Raw genomic sequence first — 25,666 nt, forward strand, 5'->3', positions numbered from 1 at the left:
TCTAGCCCTAAGAACTTGAAGCAAAGGATTCTGGGTATGGCATAAACCCCTCTGGGAAAGTGGAATATACAAAGGAAAATGCTCGAAAAAGGAAAAGCAGGAGCGAGTGACAATTATAAATGCAGCAAAAGTGGAATGTGTCTCTGGTATTGATTTGAGATGTTTTGTGTGACTGTGGCAACAGAGAGCACGTTAGATCTAAAAACCAAGGAAATCCACCCATAAGAAGAATTTGCTCCGATATCCATAGCGTCTCATGAATATTCATAGTTCTAGTTTAATATGATAAAAAGACAACAAGAGCAGAGGTGGATCATCCTCCTCCATTATGCGAGGGAACAAAGTGAACGAGTGCAAAAGAAGTCAGAACATTTCATGACATTCAGATAAAAGGAAGTGCATGTCATTTCTTTCACACCCAGAGTGAAAAGCTTTTTCCCAAGCCCAGGGCTGAGGCCCCTGATGGGCCAATCCGCTATCTGACAGAGAGAAAGGCAGAGAAGAGGAAAACAAGGTCTCGGAGGAAGAGGGGAAAGCAGGCAGACGATATCAGAAATCTTTACCCACTGCAGTATCAGCCTAATTATAAAGCTCTTATTGTTCAGGTTGTCGAGGATAGGTGCCTGTAAAATAGCTTAACAAGAATGGGCATCCTGTGAGGTAACTGTGTTTGCGGCGTGCCAGTCTCCCACAAGTCTTTCCATGAGACACAAAGCAACAACGTCCTCTGAGCATGGGCAGAAAAGGGAGGAAGAGGAGGAGGAAACAGAGAGAATATTTGAAAAGACGGGTATTTCTTTAACTAAGTGGAGTAAATTACTCGATTTCTTTGAGTGTTCGGTTTTGTGATAGAAATGTGACAGCTCATGATTCTTAACTGAAGCAGAAATATATCTAAATGTCGCTTCTCGCTGACAGGCTGTCATTAAGCTTATCCAAAATGTTGGCTCCAGTACATTTATTTGGTTTTAGGCTTAAAAAGAAACACAATTTAAACCCAAATGCATTATGCAATTAAACAGATTAACTAGCGCTAGCTTAAATTTGCTCAAAGAATTCAAATACTGTAATGTACTTTCGAGTTATATAAATAAAACTGAATTTAATTGAACATGTTTGTTACATTATGTTTAGATTTAGGTTGCATTTGATTTAATATAGAAGGCTGATTCAATAAAAAGTGTTGTAGGTAGGTTTCTGACGATTATTGTGTGAAACTCTTTCAATCAGCTAAAAAATACCTGCGCACCAGCATAGATGACAGGTGCATTGGCGGAAAACTTCTGCAACATGTTAATTAAAACTCGGTAGGAAGTCACTTTATGAACAAGTTGGTAATTATTTGTACTACTTGATATTTGTATTTCGTCTTCATCGGTTTATATATTTGAATATGTGGGAAAAAACTGTGTAAATTTGTGAAAGATCTTTGCCATGGTGTTGTTGCTAATGAGTATAGGCTATTTTGGTGATGTTTTCTGTGCAGGTAAGAAAAGGGTTGGATAGATGTTATTTATGGTTAGCTTCAGTCTAATGCTTTGGGTTTTTTTTAAATAATATTCTGATTAATGGCACATACATGTGAAATGTGCTAATCACACTTTAAGTTCTGACTGGATGATTGAAACATTTCAGGAGGATGTGTGTGTGTGTTTGTGTGTGTGTGTGTGGTGTTAGTGAAAGTATGGACATTAACTATATACCTGATAAAGGTCAACCAGCCAAAAACCTTGTGTATGGTAGTTATATTTAAATTATAAAAGAAAGTCGTTAAAATGAACATTTAGGTAGCTTTGTTGGATTTCTCAAAAGTGAAATATAGATTAGGTTTCACAGATTGATAAGATAAGACTGTGTTTTTATTAGGTCCTGTGGACTTAATCCCATTGGAAAAGTAAATGAAAACTAACTCAGGCTGATTTTACACTGGGACAGTACAAAAGATGGACATAGTTAGGAAGACGTCACTCTATTTATTTGTGTCCCGTTTTGAAGATTTTTCTTGTAGTCGATAACTTGACGTTTTGACGTTTGTTGGCTTCACTTTCCAGACTAGAAAGCTATATTTCCTTTTACATAATCTGTAACCCAACTGGTAATCCAACCAACCAAATCCAGAAGATTACTTTTAAGTTCATCAGGTGGAATTAAACGAGGGCAATCAGATGCCTTCATTTCTTCTTTTAGTTCTTTCATCTTTTAAGAGGCAACAGAGAAACAGGCTGAATCAAGATGTGACTCTTTATGTATGTTAATTTGATAATTTGGAATAGATCAAATTAATAACTACATCTTGCATTGTTGCTTTTTCTGCAAATGAATATTTTGGATTATGTCAGAAACCCACAAGTCAGAGGAACAGCTGCATGAGACTCATGGCCACAAAGCTACATCTTTGTTTGAGCATGGGGAGAAAACGGAGGAGCATTCAGGAGGAGAAACGGAAAGAAAAGGTATCCCTTGTGTATGAAGTGTAGCGACTGTAGTTAGTAGCTCAGTGTAGTTAGTGGTGTGCATGGTAAGTAGATTGCACTTTGTAACTTAAAGCAAAAAACAAAAACTGTAAACAGTAGAACTGTATTTAAATTTTTGTTTCTTATGTTAATCGTGGTTGTGATGTGTTAAGTCTCCCATGAGTCTGAAAAACATTCACATGAGATTCGTGGCCACAAAACTACTTCCTTGTCTGAACACGGAGCAGGAAGGGAGGAGGAAGATGAGGAAGAAGAAAGAAAATCCAAAGAGACAGGTATCTAGTGGTGGAAAGTACGAAAATCTACAGCATATGTAGATTTATGTACCTTACTTTACTTGTTGTGCAGATGTGCTGTAGACTTAAATGAAACTTGGCAATCCCTAGGTCCCCTAATACATTGGAAATGACAGAGTATTTATCATAAATTCTCCTCATTATTTCAATCACAGCTGTGGCGTTTCAGACCACCACCAGTCTTAGGGACACATACATGACAACCAGAGCTGTAGTTAAAGTGTATAATAGTAGTAGTGTTCGCCATGTGTTACACATCTTCCCGTTAAGTTGATAAAAATATGTGGTGTTTCAGTCTCTCACAAGTCTGAGGAGCTCGTACAGGAAACTCACGGACACGCATCCACAACCCAATCTCAGCACGGGGAAGAGAAGCATGCAGAAAGCAAAGGTACTGCGTTTTGTGCACAGTGGTCCAAATGATGTCATAGTGTTCACAATTCGATTTGGAGATCATAAACAGAAGACTTTTAGCTTCTTTTAAGCAACTTTTACAGTTAAATACTAACATGTTATAGAGGCTTTTGAGGGACGTTTTGTGAATAAAAGCTGTGGTATAACAGTTTCCCACGCATTTGAGGAACACGACGCTCACGGCCACAAAACAACAGCCTCATCTGAGCACGGTGAAAATTCACATGAGGTGGTGCATCGAGAACGAGGAGAAGAACGGAAAGGTGACAGTTCTATATGCACTGTAGTGGCAACTCTGTAGCTAACTGTAGTAAACTTGTAGTGTCCTGACGCAAAACCGCAGAGATGCATTTTTATTTTTATATTTAAACACACATTCATGCCTGTCTTGTGACAGTTTCCCACATGTTTGACGGGCACACACGTGAGACTCACGGCCACAAAACAACAACCTCACCTGAGCATGGCGACGGGCATGAAGAAAGAAAAGCTGAAGGGAAAGGTATACAAATGCACTCTTCCTGCTCATGCTAAACAAATGCACTGTAGAATTATATAGCAGTGGGCATAGGCGAGTAAGGAAATATGCAGGTGATAAATGAAAACATGATTTATTTACTACAGAAGCCAGACATGGAAATGTGTCTCAGTTTTGGCTTATGTCAGTGACAATTGTGGTGTTTCAGCTCCCCACAATTTTGTGGAACACGTACACGAGATTCACAGCCGCAAACCAACAACCTCATCTGAGCATGGGGTGGAAAGAAAGGAGGAGGAGAGTGAAAGTAAAGGTATTTTTAGAGCATAGTGGAGACAAAGTCTTTATAGATTTAACATGGGCTTTATTAATAAATAAAGCAGAAGAAATTAATGTTTGCCCAGTGAGATTTTTTTCTGGTTCTGACTGAAAATTGTGTCAGGAGAACACACACACGAGACTCATGGCCACAGAACAACCTCGCATGTGCATGGATGGAGACACGAGGAGAATAATGAAATACATCCTGAAACAACAGGTACTTTATCTTTTATGTTGTAGTGTCACGCGAAACACAGCACACAGAAGAAATACAACTTGTTAACAATAATGACTGTGTTGTGTCAGACCCCCACACATTGGAGGGGCATGTACATGGGGCCCACGGTCACACAACAACAACCTCACCTGAGCACAGACAGCAGGAGCATATGGAAAGAAAACCTGAAGGTAAAGGTATTGTTGAAATCTAGTAGTAGCAGGGGTTTTTTTTTAGATTTAATATAGCATTTTAGCTTAATTTTAGTACTAGTAGCAGTATTTGTATTTATTTATTATAGTTTTTATTATTCTGAAATCAAAACCAATAGCCCGATCATGAATCGAAGCTGTTCTGAAGGTGACTTTTAACCACAAGTTAAAAGTCTCCTTCAGAATAAATATGGCAACTTGCTTTTTTCTTCTGTTCAAGGCAATTGTGGGTTGCCAGTTCCCGTTAGTATGTTGAGCTCCAATGTGGGACTCATGGTCATAAAACATCACATGGACATGGGGAGGAGGAGCATGTGGGAAGCAAAGCTGAAAGTCTCTCAGTTTAATACACAGTAGTAACAAGTTTCTTTTTAAAACTCAAAAACCTCCTAAAAATTGGGGCCTGGAAGGACTGTATTAAGAAAAATAATTTGAATTTAATGTCTCAGCAGTTAGATTGTGTATTGGTTCATTTAAGATATAGTGCTAAATTTTAAATATAACAGCATAAAAAAAATACAAAACAAACTAAATTGGCATTTCAGTTTCCCACCATAATGAGGAACACTTGCATGGGACTCGTGGCCACCAAACCGTATTTGAGCACAGGCATCAGGACAGGAGGTGTATCCACTTTACAGTATATTTAGTGGGAACATGCAGGAAGCAAAGCTGAAAGGACTGGCATTTGGAACTGGGAGGATCATATTCAGAACAATAATTTCAATTTGATGTTTCAGCAGCTGGATTCACAGCAATTAGGTTAAGATAGCTATTCTCCTGAATTTAATATGAATTTATTATACATATTATATACATTATACCAACGTATATTCAGATATAATACATTATCTGAATATTAGAAAAAAAACAACAGAAATGTTTCCTGATTATATAAATGTGTTTTGTCAGGCCAACACAAGTCTGAGGAACACATACATGAGGCCCAGAGCCACAATATACCACCTGAGCACAGAACAGCTGAAATTACAGGTACCATATGAATAATCTTCTGCATTATATTTTTGCTAAACAATGGCTAGACTGTTCCCCCGACTTGAAATTCCCAGCTACTATTAATTGTTGTGGTGTTTAAGCCTCCCACAACCCTGATGGATATGTGCATGGTGGACATGCAGAAGAAGCTCATGGCCATAGAGCATCTGAACATGGACATCACAAGCCTGAGGGACATGTGCATGGTGGACCTGCAGAAGAAGCACATGGCCAAAGATCTGCATCTGAACATGGACATCACAAGCCTGAGGGACATGTGCATGGTGGACATGTAGAAGAAGCTCATGGCCATAGAGCATCTGAACATGGACATCACAAGCCTGAGGGACATGTGCATGGAGGACATGTAGAAGAAGCTCATGGCCATAGAGCATCTGAACATGGAGACCACAAGCCTGAGGGACATGTGCATGGTGGACATGTAGAAGAAGCTCATGGCCATAGAGCATCTGAACATGGAGACCACAAGCCTGAGGGACATGTGCATGGTGGACATGTAGAAGAAGCTCACAGCCATAGAGCATCTGAAAATGGAGACCACAAGCCTGAGGGACATGTGCATGGTGGACATGCAGAAGAAGCACATGGACAAAGATCTGCATCTGAACATGGACATCACAAGCCTGAGGGACATGTGCATGGGGGACATGTAGAAGAAGCTCATGGCCATAGAGCATCTGAAAATGGACATCACAAGCCTGAGGGACATGTGCATGGGGGACATGTAGAAGAAGCTCATGGCCATAGAGCATCTGAAAATGGACATCACAAGCCTGAGGGGCATGTGCATGGTGGACATGTAGAAAAAGCTCATGGCCATAGTGCATCTGAACATGGACATCACAAGCCTGAGGGGCATGTGCATGGAGGACATGTAGAAGAAGCTCATGGCCATAGTGCATCTGAACATGGACATCACAAGCCTGAGGGGCATGTGCATGGTGGACATGTAGAAAAAGCTCATGGCCATAGTGCATCTGAACATGGACAACACAAGCCTGAGGGGCATGTGCATGGAGGACATGTAGAAGAAGCTCATGGCCATAGTGCATCTGAACATGGACATCACAAGCCTGAGGGGCATGTGCATGGAGGACATGTAGAAAAAGCTCATGGCCATAGTGCATCTGAACATGGAGACCACAAGCCTGAGAGACATGTGCATGTTGGACATGTAGAAGAAGCTCATGACCACAAACCTACAACTGAACATGGACATCACAAGCCTGAGGGGCATGTGCATGGAGGACATGTAGAAGAAGCTCATGGCCATAGTGCATCTGAACATGGACATCACAAGCCTGAGGGGCATGTGCATGGTGGACAGGTAGAAAAAGCTCATGGCCATAGTGCATCTGAACATGGAGACCACAAGCCTGAGAGACATGTGCATGTTGGACATGTAGAAGAAGCTCATGACCACAAACCTACAACTGAACATGGACATCACAAGCCTGAGGGCCATGTGCGTGGGGGACATTTAGTAGAAGCTATTGGCCACAAACCAACAACTGAACATGGACATCATAACCATGATGGACATGAGCATGGGGGACATGTAGAAGAAGCTCGTGGCCATAGAGCATCTGAACATGGACACAACAAGCCTGAGGGACATGTGCATGAAACTCATGGCCACAGAATAACAACCTCATCTGAACATAGACATGGAAGGGAGGAAAGGGGACATACAGAAAGAAAAGGTATCTGATATATTAGGTATGATTAGCAGTGTATTTAATAGTTTAATGTACACTCATTGGACACTTTGTTAGGTATACATTGCAAGTATTGGATTGAACTCCATTTTGCTGTCAGAACTGTATTAATTTTTCCAAGTGCTAAGAGATGTTAGTTCTTATTGACGTGATAGCTTGGAAGCCATTTCAGTGCAGTGTTGTCACAACCAAAAATATCTATCTATCAAACCAGAAAGAGATAATTTGAGCTTCTTGACACTGTTTTCCTTCTGGAGGCAGCCATCAGAAGATAGGTACACTATAGTCAAGTCCATGGATGGTACTCATTTGGAACTGCTGGAACCCTAGGTGTGCCAAGAAAATATCCACTATACCGTTAGGTTGAACAGCCTGAACCATTGGTTAAGAAGGATGGATGCATGGTTTCATGTTTCTGTCATGTGAACATTGCAGCAGAAATCAAGACTCATCAGACCAGGCAACATTTTTCCAAACTTCTGTTGGCTAGTTTTGGTGGGCCCTTGTAAAATCAAGCCTCAGTTTCTTGTTTTCAGCTTGCAACGGTTGATTGCTGTGTGGTCTTCTACTGTTGAAGCCAACCAGTTTCAAGCTTTCAAAGTTTTTCTGCTTTCCTTGGTTTTAACAAGTGGTTATTTGAGTTAATGCTGTTCCTATTAGCCCAGGGCAGTCTGGCCATTCTCCTCTGATCTCACCAACAATGTATTTTAGCCCAGAGAACTGTTGCTCTCTGGATAGTTTGGCTTTCTTTGGAACCATTCTCCTGGATTCTCTCCATAAAATCCAGAGATGATTGTGTGACAAAATCCCAGCCGTTTCTGAAATACTCAGGCATCAACAAACATAACTGTCACTTAAATTGCCTTTCTTTCACATTCTGACGCTTGGTTTGAATTTCAGCAGGTCATTTCGATCATGTCTATGTGTTTAAATACATAGAGTTGCTACCATGTGATTGGCTGATCAGATATTTCCATTATTAACAAACAACTCAATGGGTGTAACTAATGAAGTGGCTGGTGAGTGTATATTATTGTACACCTGTACTGTCAGATGATCTTTCTCCATAAATAAAGCATAGCAACCCTTAGAAGAAAATTCCACCTGAATACTGAAAACAGCAGAAATGTTTTTGTCTAATACCAATGGCAATTATTTTGTCAGACTCACACAACTCTGGGGGACACATGTATGGCCACAAAGCTTCATCTGAGCATGGAGAGGTGGAACATACAGACAGACAAGGTATATCTTTTTTAGATATAGGGGTAGTGGTAGTGATCACCCATGTGATGGAAATACGCAGTAGATATACTTTAATTACATTTTTTTTAATGTCAAAAGAGAGAAATGGGGTCTCAGATGTGAGACGAATGTTCCCAAGCTTTAGTTGTTAAACTGTTTGCGTTAATAACAACTGCTGTTTCAGACCACCACGAGTCTCATGGACATGTGCATGAGGCCCATGGCCACATAACAACACATGGACATGGAAGGGAGGAAGAGAGGCATACAGAAAGAAGAGGTATCTGTGACTGGGATTGTTTTACTGCAGTTATAGTTCCTTGTGTAGTACACCTGTACTAACAGTCTTTCTCTATAAAGAAACCTTAGCTAATCTGCTACTGCATATTGGAAATTGTAGAAATGTTTGCATCTAATGTTGATAACAATTATTTTGCCAGTCTCGCACAGCTCTGAGGGACACACACATGGCCACAGAACCTCATCTGAGCATGGCGAGGAGCATACACCCAGGCAAGGTATATAATTTAGATATAGTGGTAGATGTGTTTGGGTAGCTAGTGAGTGAAATATGCAATGGATAAACTTTAATGTTTCCAAGTTTTAGTTATTAAAAGTGACAACGGCTGTTTCAGACCACCACAAGTCTGCCGGACATGTTCATGAGAGTCATGGGCACATGACATTAACAACCTCGGGCATGGGGGAAGAAAGTCATAGAGAAGGAAAAGGTATTTGATGGTGGTCAGTTTGTTAGTTATATAATAAAACATACAGCAGAAAACTTTTCTTACAAGTTAACAATATCACTTGACAAGTATTAAAAATTGGGCAACTTTAAACAGAAGAAATGTATCAAAATTCAAACTAATGGCAGCATCATATTAACTGAGATGACAGAAACTGCAGTAGGACCAAGTAAAGGAACAGAGATCGACATTGTTCAATTAGTATTTTTGTTAGTTGAGGAAAGAGCTATTTTCTTATCCCTTTTTTGGTTTTGATATGACTGTCAACCACATGTGTGACGTGCACTGCACAAAAAGTTAAGGGAACACTGAAAACATGTGAGACGTCAATGGGAAAAAAATCATTCTGGATATCTATACTGATATGGACTGGACTGGGCTGAATTCAAAGACACCCTGACGTCAGATGCATAACATAATGTCCCAGAGATGTTCTATTGGATTTAGATCAGGTGAACGTGGGAGTCAGTCAGTGGTATCAATTCCTTCCTCCTCTAGGAACTGTCTGCATTCTATGTCGGGCATTGTTGTGCACCAGGAGGAATCCAGGACCCACTGCGATAGTGTAGGCTCTGAGAAGGATTGGCAGTCAGAGTGCCATTGCCCGTCCTGTATAGGTCTGTGCGTCACTCCATGGATATCCCTCCCCAAATCGCTCATGCTGAACAATGTTACAGAGTATAACGTTCTCCACAGCTTCTCCAGACCATTTCATGTTTTTCCACATGTGCTCAGGGTGAACCTACTCTTATCCGTAAAAGGGACGGGGCGCTAGCGGTGGAATTGCCAAATCTGCAATTCTGTGGCAAATCCCTGTCAGACTCCACTGTGCCCGTGAGAACAGGGTCCACTAGATGATGTCGGACACCCATGACGTCTGTTTCTGACATCTTCACCAAGGCCTGCTGGGGGTCATATTGTAGGGCACCGGCAATGCTCATCCTGGTAGTCATTGCATAAAGGCGTAGATACTAGTCTTACTGATGGTTTAAGGGCCTTATAGCTAGGCCCTTATCTGCTAGAGTCATGCCCCCCCCTTCAAGGAATCTCCTGAATGCTCCTCAGACTGTGCTGGGAGACAGCAAACAGCTACCTGTGCAACTTCTGTAGGGTCCAGTTATCGCCTCATGCTACCAGTAGTGACACTGACCTAGTCAAATGCAAAACTAATGAGAAAACAGACAGAAAAGATAAGGAGGGAAAATATGTCAATATCTCCACCTGTAAACCATTTCTGTGTTGCTGGGTTGTCTCTGGGTTTCCCCTCTAGTGAACTTGTTGTTAATTTTATTATAACCAAAACAGCTGAAGCTGATTAACAACCCCCTCTGCTACTTAACTCACCAGATCAATATCCCAGAAGTTTACTTAGCTGAGTCTACACTCTGGTTAAAAAGTGTTCCTTTACATTTTGTGAACAGTAAACATGTACATGAGACTTGTGACCACAAAGCCTCCAGCCTCACATGAACAACAGCCGAAAGGAAAGCTATCTATGCTATATGTTGTGCTAGGAATTTCATCATGAAATGTAGCTCATTTTTTCTTGATGTGTCATTCACTCTCCCATAAATTTGAGGGACATGTATGCGAGACTCATGGTCAAAAACAAAAATTTAATTTTACCACGGTCAAGAGAATGAGCATAGCGAAATAAAATTTGAAAAGACATTTTGTTAATATGTAGCCCTTTTGACGTTCACTTGAGTTACACAAGCTAGAAAGAGTATATTACTTGTGATGCAGGCAGTAGAAGAAACTTTCACCATCACTTAACCTTGGCAGCCTAAGGTGAAAAATGAAAACTGGAAAAAATAACTAAATATATGTCTTCAGCTACATGATGGCCTGTCTGTCAACATGAACCATAAGGCTAAATTTAAGTCTGTTAGCAAAAGCAGAGCCATTTTTTAATCATTTTTTTTTATCTAAGACAATGAATGATGCAGAAGGGCTGGACAGAAAAAGCAAATAGCATAAAGGATGGCACAGAAATAAATGGGCAGAGTAGAAAAGGAAGATGAATTTCACACTGAAGATGCTCCTGAAAAAAAGAAAGTGCTGTTTCTGTGTTTTTCCCACATTTTAAACACCGTCGTGTTCTGTCTGATCAACACATTATAATGCAGAAAGAACACATATCGTATTACATTAGAATGCATGAATGGAATCTGCATTAGCAAAGGCTTTTTCCACAAATCTTTTTTTGATTTTTGTAGTCTCTCTGTTTCTTTACAAAAACCTGAGATAATCTGTGCAGCATCAATATAGATTGATTTCTGAGTTGTTGCTCATTTGTAGCACACCATGGCATTGAAAAAGCAGAATGGGAAGTAGTCGGTCGTGAGGAGGATGAAGACAGAGAAGAGGAGAAGCAAAAAGGGAAAAGGCGAGGTGGGATTTTAAATGTGAAATAATCACTCAGTGATTCATCTCTGGTCAGACAAATTTATCGTGATGAGATTAACAGGGGACAATGTCCTGAATTTATAAAAACGTTATAAAAAGCCAGCATGGAAGATACCCCGTGAAATGTAATGACTTTATTCATTTGAGCTCCCTAACAGATTTCATTATCTACATATGAAAATAAAATTATGTGCAATGTTTCATTCGGTCCCTGTCTGGACACAAGATTTGCTAAATATGTCGCAATGTTGTGGATTTTATTCTCTGCCTCTAGTAACTGAAACAGGGTTGTCACCAATTTTCTGCGTAGCTTTAAATTTGTTAATACAATATTTACCATAAGTTTACCCAGTTATCTGTTAAAATTTCTATATTAATGTGTATGAAATCGCCCTTGTCCTTTCTTTACTTTGGACCACCAAAGTCTCACCACAGTCTCACTGCAGCACTGTGGTGGGATTAGTGGCTTGTCTTTAGCCTCTGGTATAATGCGAATTTGAATATGATCATTTATTGTGTAACTTTTGTGCACATTTGTTTATAATTAATTGGCAGTGTTTCAGGACCAGATATTAATCTTAAAAGCTAAAAATATGCTTTTAAAAAAAGAACTAAAAGATGATTACCTAAAATGAAAGTTTTTTTTAATTTCAAGTTATTAAACAATAAGGAAATATGCTTGATATATACTGAATATATCCAGTCAGTGTATCCAGTCAATTGCATTTATGTTGGACCAATTCCACAAGATTTTACATTTTGCATTGTACTTATGCAACAAAATTACATGTAAAAGTCAGCTATACCAAGCTGAAGCCAAGTGTGGCATACCTGTACTTTCTTTACTGCATATAAATGCTTGTAAAATCTGCGGTCTGACCAGTGAAGAAACACTGCACTAGTTAAAGATTTTGTCAGCTTTATAGAACAAAGCAATCCCCTTTTTTAAGGTAGGATCTAGTGGGAATCCCTGCCACCTCCTCCAATAAGCACCTCTATAGTACTGACACTGACCTTTAGGGTATACTAGCTCCTGCTGTGTGAAGCTATGGTGCTGTAGATGGCTATAGCACAGTGAATGATCTGGAGCTGACTTTTGAAGAGAGATTGCTTCATCCCTCAAGGGCTGCTGAAACTTTTGATCTCAGGAGAGCCCCAGGCCAAACAGTTGTTTGGGATCATATACGATGATTTCAAAGGTAAGAGACCAACACAAACACAAGGTCTGAAGAACAAGACAGAAAATCTGAGCTTAATTAAATCCTGTGGATTTTGGGTCAGTGAATTGTAAAGTGTTTCTTTGTCATTTCACTAAACTGTTGATGATGCTTTTCAAGTAGAAAACCTGTGGAAGAATTCCCTCCTTTGTATTTTGTCTGGGCTTTTTTTTTTTTTCATTTCACTCATTCTTTCTCTATGCATCTCCTTCGTGGTTGTGTTTATGTGCATGATCAAGGTAAGAATTTGGATTTAAATGTACCATTATTCCACCAATCTTGAAGCTTCTCTGATGCAGGTTGTTTCCTCTCAGTCTTGCAATATAACTGTCGTTTAATGTTAACGGTTCACAATTGATAAATACCTATAAAGCAGCATCTTGACTCATAACGTTCATTTGTGGAACAATGTCCCATTGCCTCTCTAGTCTGTGGAGTAATTGGCCATTTGTATTTAATTAGGCAGTTCTTCCTCCCACTGCTAGCATGGTTCCCTCAGTGCTGAGAGAGGCACTTTACTGTGCTCCTCTCGCTGGCTTCCTTTAAACCAGCTCATTAATATTTCAGCTGGCATCATCAACCAAACAATAATAAAATAATAATGTGACGGCTGATTAAACAGCTAAACTCCGACTTTTTAATGTGCATTTAAATGTGTATTTGCATAAACATGCCTGGTAAACGCCTCTTTAGAGGACAGTGATGCCTTGCAGCACACCACTGCAGCCAACTTCTAAAGCTTAATAAAACCTTAATTAGGTACGAGTCTCAGCCAAGATAATCGTAAAGAGACTGTCGAGCAACCTCTCCTCTCTTACACCCTTCTGCACAACACAGATCCTACACTAGGTTATAACCGGCTTTTTTTTTTTCTCTCTCTGTGGAAAAATTATCCAGAGATCTTAAACCATTCTCCACATTATCACTTTTTTTCTTCGTTTTGGTTTTAGGGTGCAAAACTTGTAACAAGTCTTAACTTATCAAGTGTACAAGCAAAGGGAGTAAAAACCTGAAATCAAATCCGCTCGAATAATTCATGAATTACAAAGAGAAATTTTAATTAAGATCTCTGATTACGCAGCACTTTATAAAAGGGAATTTAAAACAGTGTGAATGGAAAAACCAACAGTGAAAAGAGGAGGAAGCTGGGCTGCAGTGTAGGACCAAAAATACTCACAACATTTTTTGTTATATTGATTTATATTTACAATATAGAATAATGAAGGAGGAAACGGCATCTGCACATTTATGCACAGCTTGTCCTGGTGTCCACATTGATATAAACATATGATTTTTTTAAGAAGAACAATTAGAAAAATTACACAAATTCAAAACAAAAAAACTTAACTCGAAGTTTAATTAAGAGATCTGAAATCTGTAGACAGCACCTTTCTGCTGGTAGTGCAGGTAGGTAACTTGCACACCTGTGAGGACACAGTTATTGCTGAACAACATAAAAGCTTTGTTGCCAGCCAGACATTTTGCAAGGTCCTGATTATTTAAATAAAGAAAGAAGTTGTCAACTACCTGATTACTACAGTGTTGGGTAATGCAGTAATGTAACAAGTTACTGTACATAATTCAGTGATTGTTGTACATTATGTTGTTACTCAGGTTGTAAAGGTTCTTAAGTTATCTGCACGCCGGGAACATGGAAAGACAAAAAAAAAAGCACAAACAAACTTGTGTTTTGTTCCCAATTTTTGTTCACATGCAGGAAATTTGGCATTGAGGTGTGCAACTTTTGAGCATTGGAGAGATCAGCATTACTTTTATAATTACTGCTGAAGTGCAAACTGCATGCAGGATAGAAACAGATGGAATATGCTGAGAAGTATCAGACAGGGTCCTAATGCAAAGCTGGCAAAAAACTCAGATTGATGTTAAAGTTGAGTGCATTTTGACCCGAGCCCAGCAGCCAGACCCTGAACTTTAACAAGCAACAAAGACAGTGATGAGCAGTCAGGCTTTTAGCGTTATTGCCTCCATTTCTACAGTAGAATCACCATGGCAATCATTTTAAGGTCTCTTTGTGCCAGTTTTCATCTTTGCTTTGTCTTTTTGTCTTGTGCTCGTACATAAACACTAAAAGAAAGGTCTTATATGTGTCCTCAGTAGTTACCTGGTAATTACAGTGACAGTATGTTTCAAGTCCTTTACTGGGTAACAGCGAAAGTACTGTAACGAGTAGTTCCCCACAACCACTTGCTAACGAGTAGTTAGCAAGTGGTTGTGGGACTGTTGTTGCAAAGTAAAACTGGTTGCAAAGAGCTACATGGTGCTGCACTGAAAACCTTGCAACTCCTCTGCAAACACTCAACAATTACTCACTTGCACATTATTAAGTTTTGCTCCTGCCCGAGTGTGCTTGGGACCAGCCTGTTTGGCGCCCCGGGCTAACACTCCCTCTGCCCCCCCCTCACACACACACACACACACACATAAAGCATATTAAGGATTGTACATTAACATAAGACTGTTGTCGAAATTCACCAGAGAAACACAAACACACACACATATGAAGAGAGAGAGAATATGCATAGTATGCAAACAGCCATAATTCGTCATACAATGAGAACAGGACAAATCAACAATTGACACTGACAAATTAATATTAAAATCTGTAACATAATATATTGTTTGGAGTTTAGTCTGTTACTGTTACTATTTTTACCATTTCTTTTTGGAGCAACTGTAACCCACGTTATTTCCTTAGGGATTAATAAAGTATTCTGATTCTGATTGTTTCAGGATGACCTGCCATTATCCAGTGACACATCTGCTTACCTGTATCTTTTGCTCATTTCTCCTCCTCTTCTTTTCTATTTTTTCTAAACCGAGGACCTGATGGCTTTGAACTTTTCTTGTCCATCTTCCATTGGTTTTCATTTTGCATTCCAGTATGAACACCCATCCCCCAACCCGAGGTCACCACAACATAACCTAACACACCTACACCTTAGTTCACAGATTCGCTTTGTCAAGGGTTTATTTCTGGGATTTCACACAACCCAGGATTCAAATCATGAATACATAATGGGCTTGGATTTACAGCATTATGAATGAAATGTGCTCTATTTGGAAGCAGCTGCCCTCCTCCCCTTTCGACGGCTTGTGTGTGAGACTTTAAATCATCAAACTGTAAATTATAAATTTTAAATTGTTATTGATCCCTTTACCTCCTAAAGTGTATATTTATTTTCTTACTGTTCTTATATTTATTGTTTGTTCACTTGCACTGCTGTAACTGCAGCCTCGTCGTCTCGTCTCTCTATATCCAATCCAATCCAATTTTATCTATAAAGCACCTTAAAATACCCAGCACAGGAACAAAGTGCTGTACAGAAAATAAGTTAAAACAATAGAAAGACAGAAAACACCAAAATAAATAAATAAAACACATAAAACATAAAATAAAAACAGCCCAATATTAAAACAACAACAAGATAAAACAATATATACTGGACTGTATGTAGCGGAGATGACAATCAAGTTTACTTTGACTTCAGCAGCAAGCAGGCGCACTGAGGGCTCTCGCGCTCACTTTTTGCGTATAGAATTTTGAAAAAACATCGGTGCAAATTATGAGTCTGTATCATAATATTGTTGGTTATTAGATGCTGCTCCAGCTAGCCAGAGAATCCTCTCCTGCCTGCGCCGCAAGCAGCAGGCGCACCTCGCAAACAAAGGGCACCCTTACTCCCAGCAAATGGGCGATAGAAAACCGATCGGTGCTTATGCCATTCCCAATATGCGCTGGTTGATGTCGGGGCAGCATGAGTACGAGCAATTTTTTATTTTTATTTTTTTTGCCGATGCCCGTGATGCCGCCCCGGGCAACCGCCCGTGTCGCCCATATCAAAAACCGCTACTGCTTGGGACCAGTCGGCATCTTACATTCAAACAGTGGGTGACTGTAGCAAGATGCTAGCAACCAAAGTAATCAAAATGAGGTTGAACTTGTCCAGAAAGAAAGTGTGTGACTGAGGCACAAGACAGCGGCAAACTAAAGCTTTTATATACTCCAACAATATGGCTTTGAAAAGTTCAGGTGCTAAACTGGCCTGTCTTCAGTCCAAACCCTTCACTCATTAAAACAAAAAAATAATAATAATAATATGCATGTTATAAAGGAAGCCCTGAACTGCTGAGCAGCTGAATTCGGTATCAATTTGCATCGTCAACATTTTGATCCACCGAGTTCCTAAACTGAGTTTTGTTGATAGAAGACCTGATGCAACATGGGGCAAACCTGACCTTGGTGGGAATTTACACATCGCTGCGTTAAAATTTAAAAAAAATCATCACATTTTAAAAATAAAGAAACAAAGTTTACTGTTCCTATAACGACTTTTTGGTATTTTACACATGCTCCAATAGTTATTCAGATTGACTCGTTGCCGAGGCGTGAACAAAGGCCAGTTTTCCATCAGCCTAACCAGGGTCAGACCATTTTCATATTGTCAAGCGCAGTCTCCAAACACTCACTGTACCACTCACCTCAAACTAATTCCCTTAGTTACTATTCTACAGCTTATAATCTGCTCATTCTGTAACACAATTAAATTCCCAGAGACAATTACCATGCTTGTATTCACACAGCTGCACACATAGCCACAAACACGTGCACACTCACACACACACCCATAGCCAGGATAGTGCAATTCCCATCAGTAATCAGTGCAGCGCAGTGAAGCAGACTCAGCAAACCTGTGAGTGTAGTAATGGAGAGGGAGTGGTCTGTCTTTATTGAACCAATATAGAGTGAGAAAGGAAAGCCATAAAACACACACGGCATCATTTGTTTCTCCACTGACATCTAAAAGTAAAACTTTCAGACATTTTATATAAGCTCAGCTCATTTATCATTTCCTTGTGTCACCCAAAAACACCTCCAAGACTGCAACACCCCCCACCCTCTATCCCATTTCATTCATGAATCTTTTTTTTTCCTACACCTGAGAAGAAATTTGAAATCCACCACTTTTTCTTTCAGACTGCGAGTGCTACGGCCACTCCAATCGCTGCAGCTACATCGACTACCTGAACATCGTCACATGCGTCAGCTGCAAGCACAACACCAGGGGCCAGAACTGCCAACACTGCAGACTGGGATTCTACCGCAACGCCTCTGCCGAACTGGATGATGAGAGCGTCTGCATCGGTGAGTCTGCTGGGAAACGGGGAGAATATGTGGAGGGGGGGGGGCGCATCGGTACGACAGCAGTGGGTGTGTGTGTGTGTGTGTGTGTGTGTGTGTGTGTGTGACTGACAGTGAAACAGGTAAGAAGATCCATTAGGCGCGTTTAAATTTTCAAACAACAAGATGATGCATCTTAAGTTAAAAACAAAGTTACCAACACTTGGTGGTGTAGCAGTGAAATTTTAATGCGTAGTGTTTAATGCAAATGTTTTTTCAGCGGCACTTTTATAAAACATATTTGCCTATGTTTGCTTTGAATTTAGATAGGACACGATAATTACGGGATTATAGTGCTGTCAGATTCAAGCCGTGTGCGTTTACATCCATATCAGAGAAAAAGTGAAGAAATAGCCTTGTTTTAGACACTTATTCTCAAACTGCAGGGAACATACAGTTCTAACAAAATCTTAAAGCCACTCTAATTGATAGGAACAAACAAAGCAAAGGATGATACGACTACTTGTGATGAAATCTCTGCTTGTTTCAGGGCTTTCTTGCCTTTCAGCGCGGTCTTAAGTAAGTGGAACAGTATACACAGGTGACTGATGTGGCCACTCAAGAAGTTTTTATTGCTTGGAAATCAAAGCTTTGTGAGTTTCTAAGGGCTTTTTCGCTACTATCTTAAAGCTTGGCGGACTACAGTTTGAATAAAAGAAGTCAGACACTGTTCAGCCAGTACTAATGCGAACACCCTCAGGCATCCTTTGAGCTAGAAGCCAACTCTTTAAACTCATATCATGTCTTCTGTTCTACCATGCAAAGCCAAAACAATGAAGAACAGAAACTGTGGGATTATTTTATAACTGTACTGTAAAAAAAGAATAGTTTTGTATTGTTATTTGCAGTGATATGCAGGATAATGTGTGTTTGTTTTAAAGTCAGTCACATTAAGGGCACGTCCTGATAAGAGGTCACTCTGTTTGCATAGCTGTGGAGCGGAAAATCTGGTGTTGATTTGGATCCATCTCTAGGTGAACTGCAGGGGGTTGGAGGGTAAACTCACTGCGGTCAGGGCACACACAGGGCCAGGCCTTGGAGTCAGCACAAATAAGGTCCCATTAGCTTATCTGCCAGCACACTGGCACACCAAGTGTGGCAACAGAAATCAGTTCAAACTAGCATCTCTAGAGCAAGAAGCCAAACACTGTAAAATACAAATGTGTTTGCACTCAGTCTCCCCACACACATTCACAGATAAAAGCTCCCATACGTCAACCAATACTGATGCACATGACCCACAAACACAGGAATGCCAACCACAGCGCTGTGGTTGTCTTAATCTCAGACTTTTTCCCACTTCTATTAATTTTTAATGCTAAATTTTATAATAAATTACTAAAGGCGATCTCGGGTTTTCTCAAAAGACAAGCTATTGACTTACATCAAATTATGATAGAATCATCAGTTCATCATCAACTCACTGACAAATGTATCCTAAATACGCAGCTCTGCAGTTTGTGAGCCTTTTATCTGCTGCCAGCTGTCACTGATCTCAATATTATTCAAGGATATATGGATTTGGAATCCTAATGACTAGTGGAAATAAAGCAATTTATTAAGAAAAAATAGTATTATGTTTAGTCTATACATATTAATATAGGGCGCCTGTGCACTGACTGACAGCTCTCACATCAGCTCAAGTGAAATGCACTAAATAGACAAATGAACTGAGAGTGTTTTAACCAAACTACAGCAGGCAGGGGAGACTTCACAGCACACTGTGTATATGGAGTATTTTTGTGACTTTGCAGCTGTTTCTCCAGCACAGGCAGTTTGTAACCCAATTTAAAAACTACCTGATAATGGCATTGGGATACATCCATCTTCTTCGGTTCATCTAATTCAGGGTCATAACTGGACTGGAGCCCAGCTGTCATAGGGCAAGAGGTGGGCTATACCCTGGACAGATTGCCAGTCTATCCCACAGAGGGAGAGACACAACAGCTATAGCCAATTTACAATTACCAGTTAACTTAATGTGCATGTCTTTGAACTATAGGAGGAAGCTGGATCACAGCCTGTAGATTTGAACCCAGGACCTTTTAGCTATGAGGCAGTGGTGCTAACCACCACACTACCATGCTCCCCGCGTTAAAAACTCACACTTTAAGAAGGCTTCTAAAGTTGTTGAAAAATCCTTACCTGCAAGGGTCTTGTGCCATCCTTCAGTTCTTGATATTTTGCTTTCAAGGAGCCAGACATTCTTGTATTTCTTAAAGGTGTCTTCAGCACTAGTTCTCCAGGTTTTCTCACCCATTCGAGCATTTAAAAAGTTACCTAATTCAAGGGAAGAACCAGTGTAGTGTCTACACACAAAAGTTAGCAAAGAACCAAAAGAAACCATTTTAAATTGTATGTTTAGGCACTTTGTTACTAGCAGCCTGTCACAAAACCCCATCATTTGCTCCCATTACTTTAGTTAAATCTACAAATAATGCCAAAAATAATTTTTTTAAAAATATGCAAATAGATGAACACTTGGCATTTTTCAGCATGGTATGCAGTGTGTCTTTAAAAAGAATTGAGGAAACTGGACAAGTGGAGGCTAGAAGTAGAAGTGCCAGGCCTAAAAAAACGATCTATAACAGATGAACAATATCTGAAAATCTTGTCTCTAACAAGTGGGGGGGTGGGGATCCAGTAAAGACCTGACGCAGGACCTGAGAGCTACATCTGGCCCCTCAGTTCATCCATCTACTGTTCAATGAAGCCTCATCAGAAATGGTCTCAGTGGAAGCTGTTAAGAAGCCATTCTTAAGGAAGAGAAACAGGGAGAAAAAGCTAAGGCATGTGTAATTACACAAGAACCATTGAGAGGAGAGAAGAGAGGTGTAACAGTGAGTGTCTACAGCAACCTGCGAAACACAGTGGAGGACCTGTCCTGGTTTCAGGCTGCTTTTCAGCCAATGATGTTGAGGGTCTTGTCAAAATTGCTGGAATTATGAACACAAAAAAAGTACAGCGAACATCCAAAGGAGAGCTTTGAATGTCCTTCAAGAAGCCTGGAGAACTATTCCTGAAGACTACTACTAAGAAAGTACAGGAAAGCTGTCTGAGAGAGCTCAGGCTATTTAGAGAGTAAAGGCGGCTGTACCAAATGTTGACATTTAGTCTCATTAGAATCGTACAAACTCTGTTTTTTCCTTCTATACTCATAATTATATACTGTGCATGTTAGCATATGCATTGAATTTGGAGACAAATCAGAAAATTTGTCTCCAAATTCAATTTGTGCTCTGCTGTTTTAGAATAAATGTTACCTGTGAGATGCCTTTGAAATCATAACAGTTTGGTAGCCCAGACAGGACTACATTGATCACATAATCATGGAGTTTTGCATGAAAAAAGAAAGTAAAGAAAAAACTACACTGAATGTTCAACAAGGTGATACACTGCAGGCTAAACACTAATATATTTCTGGCTGAAAAATTGCCTCAAATTCAGCCCTGAATGTCTTCAACGCTTGGACGCCTTTAGAGAAACTTCACCTCACATGCACAGAACCAGAGCTCTGAAGATGTTGAACATCAAACACAACTCAGTGGTCTGAATACAAATGTGTAGATTTTGAGCCAAACTCATTTCAAGTCTAGATTAACCCCGCCCCCACCCAAAAAGCAGAAAAAAAATGAAATGAGACAAGCATTTATAACTGACTCGTTCTGTTCTTCTTCTCCACCCTTCTCTTCTTCCAGAGTGTAACTGCAACCAGATGGGCTCTGTTCATGACCGGTGTAACGGCACAGGTTTCTGTCAGTGTAAAGACGGGGCCACGGGGGCCAAATGTGACGACTGTCTGCCAGGATACTACTGGAAGCAAGGCTGTTACCGTGAGTATGGGGATACTGACTTTTGGTGGTTTAAAAAAATTTCGAGTTGAGGAAACGTTGCAGTCTTTCCAGGGCCTTTGCAAGTGCACCATCCATTTAGCTCGTGCAGCTCTGGATGTTGTCCGTTCTCACAGAGGAATAGATCACGTAGCTCATTAGTGACATCAGCCTCTTATTTAATTGATGACCCTGTCGCACCTTAACCCTATTATGGGGAAACGCCTTCCTTATGCCATCTACCATCGAGCCATTGGTCTCAGTCTCAAGTAGACCCAACTACCCACACACACACAAAAACAAATGCATCTGTCTGTGAGTTTTTTATTACAATATGGAACATGCTGCACTAAAAGGCCGTGCAGTTTGTTTTAGCCGTGACATCTTACTCCAGATACTCCCAGGCAACAGAACCAATTATCTTTGGTGTAGTAAAAAAATGTTAGCACATGTAATTACTTCTTGTCACGGAAGCTGGATCGCGTTTCCCCTCAGAACATTTTTAGGTCAAGTATGTTATGTGGTACAGTTACCCAAGTACCTATGGTTCCCGACGATGCTCATTCTTCCAAAAGACTCCTGAACAAATAAAACACATGTTGTGTATTTTCTGCTGGATTTGATACAGTGATTCTGACCTCACCCTGAAAAAGTGCATGCTCAAGAAAAACAGTCAAAGAAAAGGGCTGCAATAACGAAAGAAAAAAAAAGACAGGTGTTACCTGTTGTAGTCCCCAAGGCAAAGACTGGAGAATTTATCTCGGCTCTTTCCTTCCTGCTCTTTCTTTTCTACTTTGTTCTTTCTGCCCTGGATTCCTCTCCTCCTCCCCATTTCTGTTTCCTATCATGTTTTGTCTAACATTGCCCCTTCTATCATCCCCCACCTGTCTCCCTCTTTGCCATACATCTTTCCTTCGTCTTTGTGCTCTTTACTCCCCCACTATCCTTTTACCGCCTGTCATTCTGTCACTTCCCCGCATGCTCTTTATTCACAACTCGTCTCTCCCGTTCACCTTACCTCTGCAAATCCTTCACCCTCCATCCTCTACGCCACTTCCTCCCTATGCTGCACTTTCTATTCTCACCTTTCTTTTCTTTTCTGCAGCTAACGTTTGTGACGAGGAAATGCTCCTGTGCCAGAACGGAGGAACGTGCTACCAGAACCTGAAGTGCATCTGTCCTCCAGAGTTCAAGGGGGTACTGTGCCAACATTCGCGCTGTGAGGCGGGCAAGGACTGCAGCGGCGCTTCTTTGCCGCACCCTTCCACGGCCACCCTGCTGCTCGGCACTCTGCTAACCTACCTGCTGGCCACATTAACGCCCCATTGAGCCACGAAAATCCTCCTCACCCCCCAACTCCGCCCACCCCCCTGCCTCACACCTAAAACATGTGTATAAGAGCGTATTTGTGTGGCGACGGGTGACCCAAAATGGGAAGGGGTCGTCCCTGTAATGGACCCAACACTGCAGCACTCTTAAAAGCGCACACGCTCACCGATCACTACTCGACTCCCGTTCCCGTTTCAAACACACATGCGCACTTCACAGGACTGTAATGGCACTGGGTGTACACTCAGGTGTGCGAAGGACAAACAGAGAATAAATATGAGCAACCTCACAGAAAAAAGATGCAGGGGGGGGAAGAAAAATCATACCAACCACTGTTCCCTTTATTCCTAAGCTGGAGCAATGTGCATCAAACCAAAAAGCATAGACAAAAACTTAATCACCACTGTTTCACATCAAAGGGAATGGCTGTTGTTATCACAAGACTTTTCTTTTCTTTTTTTAAATTTCTTCTCTTTCTCGGTTGACTTGCGGATCTCACTTGCAACTGACGTCGAGGGCGTGCGGTCGGGCTCAGAGTGAGGACCAAGGCATGTTGACAAGGGTCGAGCGGAGAGGCGCTTGTTTGATCCTATTGCTGAGGCCTACGTAGTATATTAACCAGGTTTCATTTTTTTCTCTTAATCTGAGACTTGATTTTACATTTATTCTATTCCTGCTGCATTTTTTTTTCTAAAAAAAATATATATATATCTTCAGTCATTGTATCTAATGTGCCCACTAGCAGTTGCTGAGATTATACATATTATATAATATCCAGGGGGTTATGAATTATAATACATTAGTCACTATTATGGTTGTTATAGGAATGAGTGATTGTTGCCACACTTAGCGAGATTTAATCTTCACACAGTATTCAGGAAGAAGAATTTAACTAATCAGAAGTCTAAAAGAGAGAGAAAAGATATGAACCACGTATCGATATTATATGACATTATTTGAATATTTTTTGTAGAAATTATTTTTGTTTGGAGTTACAATAAATTATAAAAAAAAAGAAAGAAATACATTTACATCTATTCCAAAAAGAGCATTTTATTACACTGAGTCTAAACCTTGCAGTAAATATGACTGTTAATTTGCCTTCTTGATTGTACTTTTTTTCATTCAGTCGGTGTCCACAGTTACTTGCTATTAATCATCTTCTTTTTCGGGGGGGGAGGGGGGGGGGGTTAGCAGGCGGAGAGGGGGTGTTACCAAAAAAAAAAAAAGAAAGAAAGAAAGAAAAAAGGCATCATTGCAAGTCATTCATTTTATCTATTTTATTCTCTTTGGACATAGTGTTGAATGCTTATTACTACGAACGGATTATTCCGATTTATCCACCGACAGTCTGTCTGACAATCACAAAGAACTGTTTCCTGTCAAGAGAATATAAATTATTTTATTCTGATAAAAGTTGCAAAAGAGTTTTTATATCTGGAAATGCCACTTGCAGATGCAGTGAAAATAAGGGGCTAATTAAAAATCTTTTCCACAGTATAAACACGGTGATTCACGTCAGCCCTGAGTGACCAAGGGACTGACCCTGACGCCAGATCTTCCACTCTTCTCTACTTTCAAGGCTACGAGACCTTCATGCGAAAATGTCTTTAAAGCTTCTATTTTATGCAAAACTACAGTTTAATTACACTTATCCCATTGCTGAGTCAGTCGAAGTACAAAGTGGATCAAGATACATGAATGCTGCATTACATTAGGATACAGTGTACATCAAAGATGAAAGCGGGACTAAGCCTGTGAGAAATGACAAGACGGGGATTCTGGTATTACTCCCCTCTGTCTGAGCTGCTGGTAGCTGTATTAGCTATTCTGTGTGTAGGGCTCATCCCCTCAGAGCCTGAACGGTGTCAAGAACTGAGACTTGGGAAGGAATAGTTTATGAATGTAGAACACTGAGAGATGATGTAAGCCCACGTTTCATTGTGGATCAAAGACCAGGTAATAGTCATGCTGAGAAAAAAATGCATTATTGACTGAGTGTACTAGACGCAGTACAAATATCCACCTTGTGAACAAGGAAAACGTGATTAAGTCTGGTTGATAATAAGGTCGGTGATTTGAAACGATAAAGAAGTGCATGACCTTACTAAGTTACTTCGTGAAGTTCAGGACTGTAAAGACAGCGCACGGTATTTTAAATTAAAGAAATACTTTTACATTTTGGAAATAAGCAGATTTGATTTATTAAGAATATATATATCAGCTTCATACTGAAAATACACAGAAAGGTTACAGAGAGAAGGTAGTTAGGTTGGCTTATTAGGCACGTTTGAAGCGCAAGGAAATAGCAAGCCATTGTAAAATAATACATAGGCCACGACATTGAATACTACTGATCATCTGGTTGCAACACAATGTTATGTTGGGACACACTGGCTTATGGCATTTCTGTTTCTGACCACCCACCAAAAGGTTGTTGCTGTGGGCTCCCACAGTAGAAGCACTCTCATCAACGCATTGCCAACTTCCCATTCCAATCAAGTATCCGTGGGATGTGCTGGTAAAAGATTAATCCATCG

General features: G+C 40.3%; 1 protein-coding gene across 1 annotated transcript in view; it reads left to right on the top strand.

Annotated features, from left to right (window-relative positions):
• The window catches only part of ntng2b (netrin g2b), a 73,061-nt gene extending 49,499 nt beyond the window's left edge, over window positions 1-23,562 (top strand). Inside the window, 20 exon segments of the mRNA XM_085357117.1 lie at window positions 2,340-2,453; window positions 2,627-2,749; window positions 2,940-2,981; window positions 3,066-3,161; window positions 3,334-3,447; window positions 3,582-3,686; window positions 4,290-4,397; window positions 5,325-5,405; window positions 5,510-7,132; window positions 8,312-8,392; window positions 8,577-8,672; window positions 8,833-8,910; window positions 9,028-9,123; window positions 10,704-10,742; window positions 10,745-10,816; window positions 11,443-11,535; window positions 12,675-12,749; window positions 17,764-17,931; window positions 21,666-21,800; window positions 22,903-23,562. Coding sequence (XP_085213243.1) covers window positions 2,340-2,453; window positions 2,627-2,749; window positions 2,940-2,981; window positions 3,066-3,161; window positions 3,334-3,447; window positions 3,582-3,686; window positions 4,290-4,397; window positions 5,325-5,405; window positions 5,510-7,132; window positions 8,312-8,392; window positions 8,577-8,672; window positions 8,833-8,910; window positions 9,028-9,123; window positions 10,704-10,742; window positions 10,745-10,816; window positions 11,443-11,535; window positions 12,675-12,749; window positions 17,764-17,931; window positions 21,666-21,800; window positions 22,903-23,126 — 3,563 coding nt within the window. The 3' untranslated portion in view covers window positions 23,127-23,562.
• The last annotated feature ends 2,104 nt before the right edge of the window (window positions 23,563-25,666 follow it).

Source organism: Diplotaxodon limnothrissa, linkage group LG7 (assembly GCF_057381915.1).
Source record: "Diplotaxodon limnothrissa isolate DT_005_m linkage group LG7, D_limnothrissa_male_GT1.1, whole genome shotgun sequence".
Taxonomy (NCBI): Eukaryota; Metazoa; Chordata; class Actinopteri; order Cichliformes; family Cichlidae; genus Diplotaxodon; species Diplotaxodon limnothrissa.